Genomic DNA, 15,760 nt, shown 5'->3' on the forward strand with positions numbered 1-15,760 from the left:
GGTTAAGTGAGAAGAGAAGGATGAAAAATTACCTGCATGGTGTGATTGCAACCGCCTGAGTTGAAAAAAAAAATAAAGGCCATGAACAATACATGGGGAAGAAAACCCAATGCTAAAAGCATTTTCTTCCTTCCTTTTTTTTTCCTCATAAGCTGTAGGCTGGAGACACATGCGTTTATTTTTAGAGTGTGACCAGTTGTACCCCTTGTGGAAGGCACTGGCATTGGGATGACCCTGAGGGCCTCACTCTCTTGCCCCTTGGAGTCTGTCTCTGAGGCCAGGGCGGACAGCAGCAGGGACAGGCTGAGGCCTGGGGAAGCCACGCAGCAGTAGCGTGCTGACGTCACTGGTGCTCTGATACTTATCCAGCCGCAAGGTTGGGCCTCTGGGTCCTCATGGCCCTCTGGAATCCCTCCCCAGGACAGCTGGGGGCTTCGGACAGAGTTGTCTGCCATGCTGTTAGCCAGCACCAGGAAGTGTACACCCCGGCGAGAGCTCCGGCTGGGACAGGCCAGAGGAAGCCATCCAGAACAAAGCACACCAGACACCTTTAAACACAAAATATTCTTTTATTTGTCAACGAAGGCTACACGGGGTCACTTCTGGTTTTGTTTGTTTTTCTAGAAGGTATCTACATCTGTATGTATTTACAGCCTTGTTGGTATTTACACAGTCAAGAATACAGTGTTAGAAACACAAAAGTGTTGAGAAAAAAAACTTCTCAAAATTAGTTCCAGACTTCAGGAAAACGATTTCCACGTGGTAAGGCCGGAGTCTCCAGGGTGGCTCACCCAGAGGCAGCTCGGTGCAAAGTCCTCTCGCCCGAGCCGCAGGCTCTGAAGTCCTCAGGACAACGGGCAGATGTGGACACGTGGGATTCTGGCGCTGTGTGAATCCAGGGCCATGGGGCACCGCCAGGCACCTGCCACTCAGCTTCTGCCAGGGGGAGCTGCACCTGTGCAGGCTCACTCCTCCCTCAGCAGTTTGCCCTAGAAGAAATCACATTGTGTTGGGGACCAGGAGGTCGCCCAGTCTCATGCCTTTGGCATTCTGCAAGGATCAAGAAATGCAAACTGGCCCCACCCGGGCCTCTCCCACTGGGATCTTCCACATTCCTAACGCAACTGAAGAGCTCCCCATCGGCAGGGCAGTCCGGGGCACGAGGCTGGTTTCAGAATGTAAAGGTTGGAGAGGATCAAGGGTCTGGTCTCTCCGTCACCTGAGCAATGAGTCTTTAAAATGAGTTTGTTGTTTTTGGAAGGTTAAATGCAAGGGCCCCGGATGCAAAGTTCTTTTTTTTTTTTTTAAATCCCCTCCCCTCCAATAAAATATAGACAAGTGTATAAATCTGGCTGGGAATGAGGTGCCTGCAACGTAAGGAGGGCATTTAGTCCCAGTGAGGAGAGACAGAGCAGCTTCTCTCTGGGACCCCTCAGGAGGTGGGTCTTTGACCAGGACCAGGAGCCACCTCCAGGACTAGTGGCTGCTGGGAGGAATGAAGAATCGACTTGGCCTTGGGCACTGGGTGATCAACCCCCAAAGCCGGGGCCCCTGCTGAGGGCCAGCAGGCTCACGTGCTGGCTGCTGGCCGCAGGCACAAGGCTGCAGACGGGAACGCTGCATTCCACTGCTTCACACTGCAAGCCTTCTCTTTGCATAAAGGAAATCCCTGCCATCTAGAAAGGTGATTCTTGAAAGTCACAGCTGCAAAGGTCCTTTTTATTTTAAAACAAATTTCGATTCTTTGTCGTGCACTCATAAAACACCAGCCCCATGCCATGCAGAGGACTGGAAGCACACACACCTCCCGGCCATTCTCAGCCACTGGACACTTGCTCCCTGAGGGACTGCTCCGAATCCTCCCTCTCCAAGAGGAAGTCAGGCACTGGTGCGGTCCTTGGCGTAGTGCTCAGCGAGCAATTCTGAGACCAGGGTCAGAGGCTGACCAGGCGCGACTTCCGGCTCCCCTTCCTTCTGTTGTCATCGCTCTGCCCTCCAGGGAGAGCAGAGAAAAGCTCATGCTATAGAAACTGAAGTTGAGGACCACCCAAGTCCTAAGGTGGCGGAGGGGCTGGGGACCGGGGCATGACTGGCAGCTGTGGAGGGTTGGCAAGAAGGCAGAAACTGCCCTAAAATAAATCTCTTTCTAGGGTCAGAAGGCAATGTGCTGCAGAAGCATGACCCCGGGCCAGTGTGGGAGGGAGGGCTGGCCACTCCAACGAGGGCACAGGTTGAGTTTGGGGGGTGCCAAAAGGACAGGTGCCATCAGGGATGGGATTTGATGCTGGGAGTCCACTAAAGAGGCAAAGGGGACTCCGGCTTCTGCCTTCCAACTCACCTTCGTGGGATTGGGACTGCTGGTCTCAGTAGGAGGCCAGGCTGCGAGGGCAGGGCCTGTGTTACCTCCCAGCCCCAATGCGAACCAACTCAAAAGGATCAGAGTCAGAGCAGCTGCAATACAACAGCACCAAGGTGAAACCAAGGTGCATGGTGCTGCCCGCCCCCGCACTGAGATCCTTTCTCTAAGGCTTGGGTGTGCTTGAACTTCTGCCCCCTCCACCCCCGTACCTGGGCCTCCTTGGTGGTCTGCAGCCCAGGGAAAACGGAAGATCATTCCTGATGTTCAATCTTGTCTGTGTTTTTGATCCTTAGCAGATCACACTATTCCTGTGGGGACCGGGGCCGGAGGGGCCGGGGAGGGGTAGCGAGATGGTTCCCTTGACCACGTGCTTTGACCTCCAAGTAGACACCCCCATCTGGTCTTGACCTATGGCAGGTGGCCAGGATGAGGCTGATCAACTGGGCCAATAGGCAGAAGGAGGCCTTTGCCCAGGGGTGCTGCACATATCAAGAGTACATCTTGTGAAGCCCAAGTCTCTTTTGGATTAAAAAAAATAACAACTTGGGTTTTTTAGGCCAGACTGTTTTCCATGGCATCCAGGAGCGGTCCAGCCAGACGGGAGCACCATCGCCAGCTCATGCCGTGCACGGTGGGGCCCGAGGGTCACTGTGTCTGACCCCGCGTAGCTCTGGCTCCAGAGGCCACGGGCAACCAGTGGACACACAGGCCAAGGCACACTGTTGCGGCAGTGTGACTTTTTTTCTGGAAACAGGAAGAGCACTTAGCGAAACACATCCTCTAATCCCAGTGGGATGACGTAAGGCGAAATCTCCTCTCCCCCAGGAGCTCTGGATGCCTCCCTCTGCCAGGCAGAACCCAGCCTGCACGCTGCTCCGATTCTCACGCACTGAGAGACCTGCTCGGTTTCATTAACTCGTGTAATATTCTGAAGACTCCATGAATAAGGCTATAAAGGTGCCATGAGCTTATCAGTCCAACAAGGTTTCCACGGGGAATAGCTCAGACTCAGAATTCATTTTCCACACTTAATGTAAATGTAACCCATAAAAGTTCCATTTTCTAAGAAGCCCAACTCCAAAGGAAGCATTTGGCTCCCTGTCCTGTCTCCCAGAGCCTCCTGTGAGCGGTGATGACCACGGTCAGCAGGTGGATGACCCTGGATTGGGATCCTCTCACTGGGAGCTCCTCGCTCTTGCTGTGGCTCTCCCTTGCCCCCAAGGCTTCCCTGGCCTGGCCTGCTGATGTGGCCATGCCCTCCGGTGTGGGCTGGACCTGCTTCCCGGTGACACATGCAGAAGCAGGGCAGGCCTGACCTGCCGGGTCTCCGGGGGTGTCAGCCTCAGCGGCCATTCTGACCCTGCTGGGGTTGTATGATACTGCCAGGCCGCCCCACATCAGCTCGCTCTTCCTTTCTCCTGAGCCTTTAGGAAATGCAGGCTGGGGTTCTCCTTTAGGGAAGCTGTTCAGAGGAGCTTCACAGGAGGGGCGCCCTGAAGAGCCCCTCCGCTGCCCCCAGCTCTGCGGCTGCAGGCACAGGCGAGGCCCTGGGGACTTCAGGAACTGCTCAGAAGGGTGCTTGGCTCACACCTTCCTCTCTTTGGCTGACTTGTCGTCTTAAGCATCTTTCCCGAATCAAAGGCCGCCGAGCACCTCTCTCCACACTCCCATGTCTCAGCGGTGGCCCCTGAGCAGTGGAGGGAGATACCCAAGGTCAAGGGGACGGGGCTTCCCCTGGGAAGGCAGGCGGTACCCTTGCCACCACTACCATCCTCTGCCGCGGCGCCCAGTGCTGCTCCCCACAGCTGGCTCTGGGAGAGAGGAGGAGGAGAACAGGGAACACGATGAAGGATCAAGCAATCACAGACGTCTTGGATGCGTTCACCCCTTGGGGAGGACAGGGCTCCCGGCCCCAGGATGTTGTCACCCCACTCGTGGGGGCAGGGGTGGGGCAGGGGGAGGACCCCGGGAGACACTTTCTCTATCCCAGCATGGGGGACAACGACACAGGTTTTGCAAAAGGGGCAGGGGTCTCACTGAGCATCGAAATAGGAAGCTTAGACAGGGGCCGGGGGCGGGGAGGGGGGCGGGGGAGGAGCTTGAACAAAGTGCTGAATGACATCGTGAAACTCCTGGAGCAGGATGAAGCCGTCTGTGGTTCTCCGGAGGCACGGAGCACAGCGAGGACAGACCCACCACTGGTCCGCAGGAGCCTGGCTACGGAGCCTCCTCCCCTGGAGAGGGGGGTGCGTGCCAGCCCAGGAATCTCCGCACCCCTCACTCTTGCCCGATCGAAGCAGAAAGAGTCGCACAGGAGACAAGTTAGCACAGACACTCGTGTCTCACATCACACTGGGGACCTGGGGACAGACGAGGGACACCCCCCAGGAGATGCGTCTCAGAGAGGAGGAACGGACCCCAAACAACAAGGAAGAATCCTCGAGGGAAAAGGGAACGAAAGACAATAAAGTTTTCATTGTGATCACACTACAGAAAAAAATACCTTCTGTTCTTTGCAAAAAATGTGTGAAGGCCAAATCTGTGTTTTTCTTAAAAAAAAGCATGTTGCATGAATTACAATGCAACCAGTATCTTTTTTGTTTGTTTTCTGCACTTGTTAAAAAAATGATTTTTTTCTTTTGTTTTTAAAGTACAACACAGTCAGGTGTGTGGCCACAAAAGAGTAGCTGTCTTTGGCAAGAAGTCCAGGCCTCGGCCCTCTCTGTCACCTTCGGCCCATCTCGCTCTGTCTCATGAAGTGGATGTTGTTGGCGCTGTCCGACAGTTCTGGGTACTGCTCCACCGACAGCACGAAGAAGCCGTCGTAGCCTTGCACCCGCCCTGTGTTCAGCACCTGCTGCTTCTCCCCCTCGGTCCAGGCCCGCAGGCCTTCTTCCCCTTCCCGCAGTCTCTGCTGCTCGCGAGCCCAGGCCTGGCGCACGGCCCTCTGCCGGGCCAGCTCCAGCACCCGCGCCTTCTCCTCGTCCAGCGTCGTCCCGTAGCGGGTGTTCAAGCACAGTGGCCCGTACTGCAGCTGGACGTCTGTGTACCGTCTAGTCCTGCCACTGAGCATCGTGTTGATCTGGGACACGGTCACGTTAACGCCGTTCTCCAGGGTCCGCCGCCCCCCACTCAGGCCCAGGATGGCCAGGTCGCCTTCGGAGGGCCCTGGTTTCACGAAATAGTGGGTGTCCACGCCATCGATGGTGAAGTGCAGGTTCTCCAGGTAGTGGGCGTTGTTCAAGATGGCGGCCACCCTCCGCCCATCCTCGTTGGCCACACTGATGATATCTGTGGTCACCCGGCCATCCTTCAAGGCAAACTTGACCCCCTTGCCGAAGACGGAGCCACCAGATGCAAACCTCTTGGTCTCTGGGGCCTGCTGGCAGCTGGTGATGGTGGAGCCATGGAGCTGGTCGAAGCGTTCTAAGGTGATGAAGGCCTTGAGCTGCTTCTGCACTTCACACTGCACCCCGAGGATAGACTGAGAGGGGAGGAGAGAGACAGAGTAAGGCAAAGGGGAAAAGGCCCCAACACGCAGCTTCAGTGGCTAGGTCAGGTCTACACCAGCAGCCCTACTGCCGACCACCAGCCTGCCCTTCAGACGCTGTCCAGGGAGCATCTTACTGTGCCAGGTCCTTTTCTGAACTCTAGAGACACCAAAATGGGGCAGGGCGAGATAGATAGGACGGCGGACATCAACCAGCGCTCTAGGAGAGCTAACAGCAGAGGCTCTCGCCCTCCTCATCTCATCTTCACAGTCACGTTACATGGCAGGTTCTAGCGTGACTCTGATCTTCTTTCTAAGGAAATGAAGGCTGAGAGAGTTTGGAGCTGACCCACAGTCAAATGGCTGATAACAACAAGTGAACGGTCACACCCAGCTCAGTGTCCAGGGCTGGAGGAGCCGAAGCGGCTCGGCCTGAAGGCGGGGAGTGTGGGAAGTGAGGACAGGCTCGTGTGTGAGCTGGGATTGGAAGCATGGGTGGGACGATGCCAGAGGGAGCGATGGCAAGGAGTGCATTCTGGGCATGGAGGCACACTGAGACAAATGGTGGCGATTTCTACAAGGGGACCTTGAAAAGCCCAAGGCAAATGGTACAGATGGTTATGGAAAAGCTGTGCATGGATCTCAAAAAAATTTTTTTAGATAAATAAATGTATCTTAAAAATTCATTAATTCATTTGTTTGTTTTTTTTGAAAGGCAGAGAGGGAAGGAGGGAGAATGAGTGAGGGAGAATGAGGGAGGGAGGGAGGGAGGAAGAGAGAGAGAGGGAGAGCAAAAGAGGAGACAAAGGAAAGGCACATGGAAGTAGAAGATAGTGTGGGGAGAGCTTTGGTGGAGGGAGAGACAGGGAGCCACCAGCACACAGAGTGGCAGAATCCCACGCTCCAGAGCTGGGGAGAGAGAGAGAGGGATAGCGGGGAGGGGGAGGAAGGGAGGGAGAGAGGGGAGAGAGGGGAGGAAGGGGAGAGAGGGGGGGAGAGGGAGGGAGGGAGAGGGAGGGAGGGAGAGGGAGGGAGAGGGAGAGGGAGGGAGAGGGAGAGAGAGGGAGAGAGAGGGAGAGAGAGGGAGAGAGAGGGAGAGAGAGGGAGAGAGAGGGAGAGAGAGGGAGAGAGGGAGAGAGGGAGAGAGAGAGAGAGAGAGAGAGAGAATCTTTTCATTTACTAGCTCACTCTCCAAATGCCCACACCAGGAGGGGCTGGGCTGGGCCAGGCCAGAAGCCAGGGTGTCCTGCACGGATGGCAGGGATCCAATGACTTGAGCCGTCGTCACCTGTTGCCTTCCAGAGAGAGCAGCGGCAGGAAGCCGGAATCGGGAGCAGCACCCAGGCACCCTGACGCACGCACGCCGTGGTGTCCCAAGCAGTGATGAACTGCGATGCCAAACGTCCGTCCTGAAACTTACCTTCTAACTACCTCTCTGTGAACTTTCTGAACACCCTGTTCTACTGCTCCCCGTGCGGCACGCATCTCAGTACACGAATTTCAAGGAGGGCCTCTGTCCCGCAGTGCTTTCTGGGGGACCCTCCGGCACCCCTGCTCTTGGCTGCTCTGGGGGACGGGGGTGGGGGGGCCTCCTAACCACCTGAGCTCAAGGACCAGGGAGCTCAGGAAGCCTCCAGGGCCTCATCAGCGACAGAGAGAAATGGCCTTAGGAACAGGCCTATCGGCTTCTCGCTGAAATTAAGTCCTCTTTATAATTAATAGAACCCTGTCTGTGAGCAATTATTTCCTAGAGTTTCACAAAAGCTGGAGTGCTCAACAACAAAGATCTCCGATGCTTGCCAAGGGCAGAAATCAATAATTCATTGACAGGCGAGGCTGGCAAACAGGCAGGCCTTGTCGGGCTGCGTGGGGTGCAGAAGGGAGCCTGGCTGGGGGTGGGGGTGGGGGTGGGGGAAGAAGAGCTGGCTGTTGGAACCACAGGCGCTGGCCCCAGAGAGGGCAGGGCCAGCCCGGAGCGCCAGAAAGAGGAGGGGCTGTGTGGCCGGGCAGGCTTGGGGTCTCCTTCTGCTCCTTTCCAGCTGAGAGACCCTGGTCTCCTGCTCTGTAAGGGGGAGGGCGGGGGAGGGGACAGACACCTACCTTACCAGCTGCCGGCTCTCCCTGCACCTGTGTGCTAGCCGGGTACCTCTGAGACCCAGAACTTACTTTCTTGGGGCTCGGCCCGTAGTGGAGGGAAAGGAAAGGCCACCGGAAGTAGAATACAGTGTGGGGAGAGCTCTGGAAAAAGCCAGGGAGCCACCAGCGCACAGAGTGGTGGAATCCGGTGCTCTAGAGCTGGGGGGAGGGAGGCAGCACGCTGAGGACTCTGGGATTCGGTCTGGAATGAGCGACACCAGCAGCGTGCCACCTGCTCTCCTCCTCAGTCTGCTGGCCCCGGCACTGGGTTTCCTCAAAGTCCTGGCCTCTGCCTGATTCACTGCAGCCCAGGGCCTGGCCTGGAGTCGGCTCCTTGCACAGAATTTGTGAATGGAGTCAGGGCTGGAGGCGGGGAGAAATGAGCAAGGAAAGCCTGAAGCGAGCAGGTGAGATGAGCTTGTTTGTAAGGACATTTTCAGCTATAAGATACTGGAGTCTTTGAAACTTTGTCATAAAAGGAAGCTGAGAGAAAGTAACTTTTTTTTTTTTTTTTTTTTTTTTTTTTTTTTTGAGCACCTACAGCAGGCCAGGTACAGGACTCAGCAGGATGATACAGACCAGACAACAGGGTTGGAAATCCCTGCTCTAGCCTTGCTATGTGACACGGGGAAGGCCTCAGGTGTTCAATCCGTGAAATGGGAACAGTAACACCAGGGGGATAGCTCGAGCTTTGTTATACAGAACATTTCACACAAGGCCAGGTGGCGCTCAGACAATGCTGCATTGGTATTTAGAACACACTTCTCACCTGGCACTTTTGTCTGGCTAGTGACAAAGGCTTATGGGTTTGGTGGAATGCCACAGAACAACACAGGCAACTCCTCAAGGCGGTTTGTGAAGAGCCACTGGGCATCTGTGGCACAGCCTCTGCAGGGCAGTGGAGGCCCACAGGGGTCTGGATCCCTGGCCCAAGCCTCCCTGCAAAGCTGGTGGCGCCCCCTGCTGGAGCATCAGAACGGGCACCCTTGGATAGGAAGTACCTTGCTGTTATCCCACTCCTGCGTTTTCATCTGAGTGTGGACGAGCTCGTAGGAGGGTTCCATGGCGTCGGTGTCCGGTGGGGGATAGCCGGGGATCACGTTGTGCAGCTGGAATCCGAAGGTGAGCAGCCAGCTGTTGACGTCTGGGCAGGAGAGAAGCAGAAAGACCGCCGTGGAGTAAGTGGCTCTCAGGTGTGACTTGTCCTGGGGAGGGGGCAGCCGGAGGCAGGCTGCAGTGGGAGGAGGACCCTGACAGCTGCTGGGGGGACCAGCACTTGGGACGATGGGTTCACAGTGTCAAAGCCCAGTGTGCCTCTGAGGCCCGGGACCCCCTCCCTCCTGCGGATATACCCAAGAGACAGGAATCTTAGGAGAACCTGGGTTTCCCGACTCCCCTTTCTGATTCCAACCCCGAGTCCTCCAGCCTAATACTGGAGTACGGGCTGTTGATGTATGTAGGATCACCCATGACCCCTGACACCGACTCCCCACTTGCACCCTCATCATCAACAGGGGACTCTAGCAAAGCACAGCCGGCGCCAAAGGAGAGTTCTTACTGACTGACTTGACTTCACTTTGGAAGCAAACTTCCCCAGGCTGGCGCTGTGGTGTAGTGGGTAAAGCTGCCACCTGTGACTCCAGCATCCCATATGGGCGCTGGTTCATGTTGTGGCTGCTCCACTTCCGATCCAGTAATGGTCTGGGAAAGCAGCAGCAGATGATCCAAGTGTGTGGACCCCTGCCACCCCCACGGGAGACCTGGAAGTAACTCCTGGCTTCAGCCTGGCCCAGCCCTGGCAGGTGCGGCCATCTGGGGAGTGAACCAGCAGATGGAAGCTCTCTCTCTGTCTGCAACTCTTTCAAATAAATATATAAATCTTAAAAACAAATAAATACACTTCCCCACCTCTCCTGACCCTTTCTGGAGTGACCAGAGCCCCAGGGCCACAGTGCCACTGGGCATGGAGCTGTCTTGTACCAGAGATCAAAGACTGTGCCTCTGACAGCCCATGGAAGCCGCTCGGCCTTCTGTGTCTTTATCCTCCCATCTTCTACATCCGTAGACATGGTACTAATGGATTTTTATAACATTTCTTGGCGATGCTAATGATCAAATGTGAAGTGGAAGCAATGACAGGATTTTGCAAGGTGCATTTGGTTCTCTGAGGATTGCAATCAGAAAGCCAAGGCACAAGGACAAGAAAGAGGACTCTGAGTGGCCCATTATTGCCAAGCGCCTGGGCCTGACTTTGGGGTTGCAAGGAGAAGCCTGGATCAGAAACACTGCCAAGTCCCAGGAAAGCAGGGCGACTGTCACGACTGCTGATGGAAGCTGGGAAGCTTGCCTCCATGCCTTTAGGAAAAATGCTGGAAAGGTCTTCATCAGGGGCTTTTCCACAGTGCTCTTCTGAAGAGCTGGGAGTTCTAGTCTTCCTTCTATGACTTCTGCGGTAGATGCTTCCCCCAAGTCGAAAAGCTCCTCTTTTTCCCCCCATCCCGACTGTCACTGCTGCTGTCTGGGAGTGATGAAATGCCAGCAAGAATCATCCCTTTCTCATGTGGACAGCCTTGGTCTTTACAAAGTGCATCCAAATCCAAGACAGACAGTTTCGGATTCAGACAGGGCAGAGCCCTAATTCCAGCCTCACCATTTCTTAGCGGGTCGGCCACTCTACCTCTTTCCTCCTCTGTACATGGAGTCAGCAACCCCCACCTCACAGGCTTCAAGGCAAGATTAAGATTAGGCCAGCACTGTGGTGCAGTGGGTTAAACCGCTGCTTATGACATTGCGTCTCATATGGGAATACTGGTCCAGGTCCTGGCTGCTCCTCTTCTGATCCAGTTTCCTGATACTATGCCTGGGAAGGCAGTGGAGACTGGCAGTGGGAGACGGCCTAAGTACTTCTGTCTCGGCCACCCAGGTGGGAGACCAGGGTGGAGTTCCTTGCTCCTGGCTTTGGCCTGGTTCAGACCTGGCTACTGTGGCCTTTTGGGGAATGAACCAGCACACAGAAGAGCTCTCTGACTCTCTTTCTCTCTCTGTCACTCTGTTTTTCTTTTCTGTTCTTTTTTTCCTTCAAGATTTATTTATTTGAAAGGCAAAGTTAGGGGCCAGTGCAGTGGCATAGCGAGTAAAACCGCCACCTGCAATGCTGGCATTCCATATGGGTACCGACTCGAGTCCCAGCTGCTCCACTTCCAATCCAGCTCTCTGCTATGGCCTGGGAAAGCAGTAGAAGATGGCCCAAGTCCTTGGGCCCCTGTACCCCTGTGGGAGACCCGGAAGAAGCTCCTGGCTCTTCCCTTCAGATCCGTGTAGCTCTGGCCCTTGCGGCCAATTGGAGAGTGAACCAGCAGATGGAAGACCCCCCCCCCCCCCCGCCTTTCCTTCTCTCTCTGTGTAACTCTGACTTTCAAATAAATAAATAAATCTTAATAAAAAGAGAATATCTTCCATCCATTGGTTCACTCCCCAGATGGCTGCAATGGCCAGGACTGGGCCAGGCTGAAGCTAGGAGCTAGAAGGTTCATCCAGGTCTCCCACGTGGATGCAGGGGCCCAAGCACTTGGACCATTTTCTGTTGCTTTTCCCAGGTGCATTAGCAAGGAGCTGGATTGAAAGTGGAGCTGCCAGGACTCAAACTGGCACCCATATGGGATATTGGTGCTGCAGCTGGCAGCTTAACCTGCTGTTCCACAGTGGGCCCCTGCTTTTCAAATAAATAAATAATAAATAAATCTCTGGAGCCAGCGCTATGGAGTAGTGGGTTAAGTTGCCACTTCTGACACCAGCATCCCGTTCCCATCTAAGAGTGCTGGTTTAAGTCCTGGCTGCTCTACTTCCCATCCAGCTTTCTGCTAATGTGCCTGGGAGGCAGAAGAAGATGGCCCAAGTACTTGGGCCCCTGCCACCCATGTGGGAGACCAGGATAGAGTTCCATGTTCCTGGCTTCGGGCTGGCCCAGCTCTGGCCATTGTAGTCATTTAGGGGAGTGAACCAGTGGATGGAAGATCTCTTCCTCTGTCTCTCTCTCTGTTGTTCTAACTTTCAAAGTAAATAAAATAAATAATAAATCTTGAAAAAAGGGCTAATGATGTACACAGCATATCTGCAGTAGACATTTTTTGGATGCCTTCCCTTTCCTGTGAGAGTCTCTATGTAGTTTTCAGCTGACTCCACTTAAGGGGCCAGCAGTGGCTGACGTGACCTAGGCTCAGCCAATCAGTGCATTCTGTCTCCAAGCCCTGCTTCACGAATTGTCACGTGAACAAATGGATATGTTTAGGACCCCTGAAGAAATTTTTGCAAGAAAAGATTTTGTCTTACATTATTTTCACTGTTGTTGCTTGAGGTAAATGGGGCTGCATGGAGCCCACACAGAAGGGAGAAGTTTGGTGAGCGTCAGCACTACAGTGGTTTCTTATTAGAGATTCAGAACTTCTCCCATCTGCTAAAACCTATTTATATAAAATCTCTCTTTTTCACGCTATAGTTTTTCAAACAACGGGCTATGACTTACTCTGCAGCCAAATCAATTTTTATGCCATGACTAGCATTTTTATTGAAATGGACTAGACTAAGGAAATATGTGGTTATCTCAAAAAGTTTGTGGAAAAATGAAACTAAAAGATTATTTTGGTGCAATGATTTTTGAAATCATAGTTCTTTAAAAAAGAATGAACATTTTGTAAATACTTTTTGAAGGCTCCTCATTGTATTGCTTTTAAATCTTTCTGTAACAAAATTTTTTTTCTCCAAATGTCTTTATGAGAGAGAAAGATGATGCACACACAGGCACACATGTGCACACAGACACACACAGATTTTTTATCACCCCCAGGGATAGGCCAAAGCTGGGAGCCAGGTACTCCACCTGGGTGTCCCACGTGGAGGGCAGGGACACAAGTACTTTAGCCGTCACCTGCTACTTCCCAGGATACACGTTAGCTGGAAGCTGGAATTGGGAGCAGAGCCAGGACGTGAACCCAGCTACTCTGAAATGGGATGTGGGCATTCCCAGCATCTTAACTACTGTGTCAAATGCCAGCCCCTAAATGTGTCTTTTAATTCCATTTTCCTTGAATTTTTTTAGTGCCCTCATATGAATGTTTCACATATAAGTGTTGTTTGCAAACATTTTGTTTTAGTGAATTACTGTGATGCAAAATCTTTTTTCTTTTAAAGAATTCTTTTAATTTATTTTTATTTATTTGACAGGCAGGGAGGGCCTGAGAGAGAGGGAGAGAGCATCCATCTGCTGATTCACTCCCCAGATGGACACAATAGCCAGGGCTGATCCAGGACGAAGCCAGGAGCCTGGAGCTCCTTCTGGGTCTTCAGAAGTGGAGCAGCCAGGACACGAAGGGGTGCTCTGATATGGAATGCACGCTCTGGAGGTGGCGGCGTAGCATCCTGTGCCACAATGCTGGCATTGCGATGGGGGCATCACCATTGCAGAAATGTGGAGACAGCTGCATCGGGCTGTGCACCCCATGCCGGCGGGCCTGGTGCTGGGTTGCCCTCTGCACCCTTAGCATGGGTCTGGCCAAGAGCAGGTATGCATAATAAAATACTTGCTGGATTCAACTGACTAGCACAAAGAACCCAAGCTGCACAGGGAAGTTGGGTTGCTTTGTTAAAAACTGGAGTCAGAGACCAGTACCATTGTCACAGACAGTGTGCGGGGTCTCGGAGAGCCTCAGCTCCACCGACCCATCTGTGTGACACCGAGCAAACCTCTCATGGTTAGGAGGCGTCACAGCCTCCTCTGTAGAACAAAGAAAATGACGCTGTCCCAGGGCTGTCGTGAAGTTTCAACGGCACCCCGTCTGCCAAGTGCCTGGCACAGCGCAGTGAGCCAGGCATGTTGGCGCTATTCTGGAGGGAGACCATATGTCCACGGTGGTGTGCAAAGAAGCAGGGGGAGGGAGTAATAATATTTTGGCAAGCTGCAACAATTTTTTTTTGATAGAAAAGTACATTTCCTATTGCACCATTTTTTTTTTTTTCAGCCGCAGTAACCTGCCAAGACATCTCATAGGAAACTCACTGGAGGGTGAGGCAGGGGGCGTGCTTAACGCAGACAGATGTAATGGAAATGTCATCTCAATCTGTCGGCTTTCTCTGGAGCTAGCAGCCAAGCTGAGCTCAGCGGATGCTGTGAAGCACTGTCAACGTGCTCATGTTTACCCCTCGGCCCCGAGCATGTTTTCACCACACCTGAGTGCCACCTCGCTCTCTCCCTTCTCCCCCACGTTCGGGTCCCCCTTGATCAACACGACAACCTGGGATTCTTCCCTGAAAAAGAATTCTTCTATTGCTGTCAGCAGCAACAGGGCCAGACAGGGCCTGCAAGCCTGGGACTCAGCAAGCCATGTCCATGAGGGCACTCGTGTGAGTGACACACGCTGCACCCTCTGGACTTCTGTACGTGCTGTTCCCGCTGGCTGGTGTGCCTTTCCCTCGTCACCTGACGGGCACCACTTAGGAGGCGGCCTGCTGTCAGCTGCTCAGGGATGGCTTCCCAGAACCCTCCCAGGCAGGGCCTCTGTGCTCCTGGGCCTGCTCTGCAAACCTTCGTGGTCCCGCTCATGCCCGATAACACTGGTAGGTCTCTCCTTTAGCGTCAGGAATCCCTGGAGGGGAGAGATCACCTTTCAACCCCCGGTGCCTCCAACAGTGGCCGCACAGGGGAGGCCCTTGGGGATGAAGGGAACTGACATTGGAGAGGTAGCAAGAGGACTGCATCACAGGGCAGAATGGGGGAGCAGCCAGGCGCCGAATGTAAAAAGACCCTGAGTCACTCTCCCTCTCTTTTTAAAAACAGGTTGTGATTTTTCTTTCTTTTCACTTATTCAAAAGGCAGAAGGAGAAAGAAACAGAGAAGACAGAGACATGGAGGAAGAGGGATGTTTCATCGGCAGGTTTATTTCGCACGTACCTGCCCACAGCTGGAGGGGGGCCACGCTGGGCCAGGCACAGCAGGCGTCTCGGTGCGCCCCAGCCGCCACCCTGCCAGGGCGCACTTGTGCTCTTTGCTCCCCCAGCGCCCTCTCCCTGTCCTCTTTGGGTTGGATATTTTCTACTCTTCTGTTTTATCTGCACTACTGACTTATTAGTAATGTGTTTGTCTTCAGCTTTTATGGTTTTAGTGGTTACTCTATGGCTTGGACTATGCATATTTCATGTATCAGAGTCAAGGTAGGATTCTGAGTTTAAGATTAGGAAGCTGGAATTCAGGGCAACTGAATCATTACCATAATGAGTCATAGCTTAGAAATGGTGGCTCCTTCACTGGGTTCTGACTCCAGTGTCTGAATTTTCCATTACATTATCACAAATAGAGAATTGTTTTTATTTGTCTGTTTCAGCCATACCTTAACCCAACTTATCAGGAATTCATGGCCAGCTCAATCTCTATGTCAGAAACTCCCAAAGTGAGATATTGGAATTTCATGGTGAAAAAAAGGGTTTCACGGTCAGGTGAGCTTGAGAAACAGTGAGTAAGTATATTAGACAGTTTTTACTGTAGGACTTCTCAGAGCCTTTCATAAACTGAAATGTATCATGAAAATTTTAAAATGGTAGCAGCTCTGTCAAATTGCTTTTATGCCAGGACCATCCCCACCCACCCCGAGTATTCTCCGAACTAGTGATTTTTCAAATACACGTTGGCAAATGCCAAACTCAGGGAAGGTCCATGTTTCCCACCACCCCATGGCAGCTTTCTCAAGGGAGGTGTCCCGCCAGATGACCAGAGCCATCGACTGGGT

At 53.3% G+C, this 15,760-nt stretch overlaps 1 protein-coding gene across 24 annotated transcripts in view; it reads right to left on the reverse strand.

The window, feature by feature from the left end:
* Positions 1-549: 549 nt before the first annotated feature.
* TENM4 (teneurin transmembrane protein 4) overlaps positions 550-15,760 on the reverse strand; it is a 1,939,017-nt gene continuing 1,923,806 nt past the window's right edge. For all 24 annotated transcript variants that reach the window (XM_089331772.1, XM_089331875.1, XM_070076074.2 and 21 more), the window contains 2 exons: positions 8,987-9,129; positions 550-5,843 (listed from right to left, as the gene is read on the reverse strand). In XM_089331772.1, coding sequence (XP_089187898.1) covers positions 5,085-5,843; positions 8,987-9,129 — 902 coding nt within the window. In that variant the 3' untranslated portion in view covers positions 550-5,084. The remainder of the gene's footprint in view (positions 5,844-8,986; positions 9,130-15,760) is intronic.

This window comes from Oryctolagus cuniculus, chromosome 1, assembly GCF_051225735.1.
Source record: "Oryctolagus cuniculus isolate XC-2025 breed Fujian yellow rabbit chromosome 1, ASM5122573v1, whole genome shotgun sequence".
Lineage (NCBI taxonomy): Eukaryota > Metazoa > Chordata > Mammalia > Lagomorpha > Leporidae > Oryctolagus > Oryctolagus cuniculus.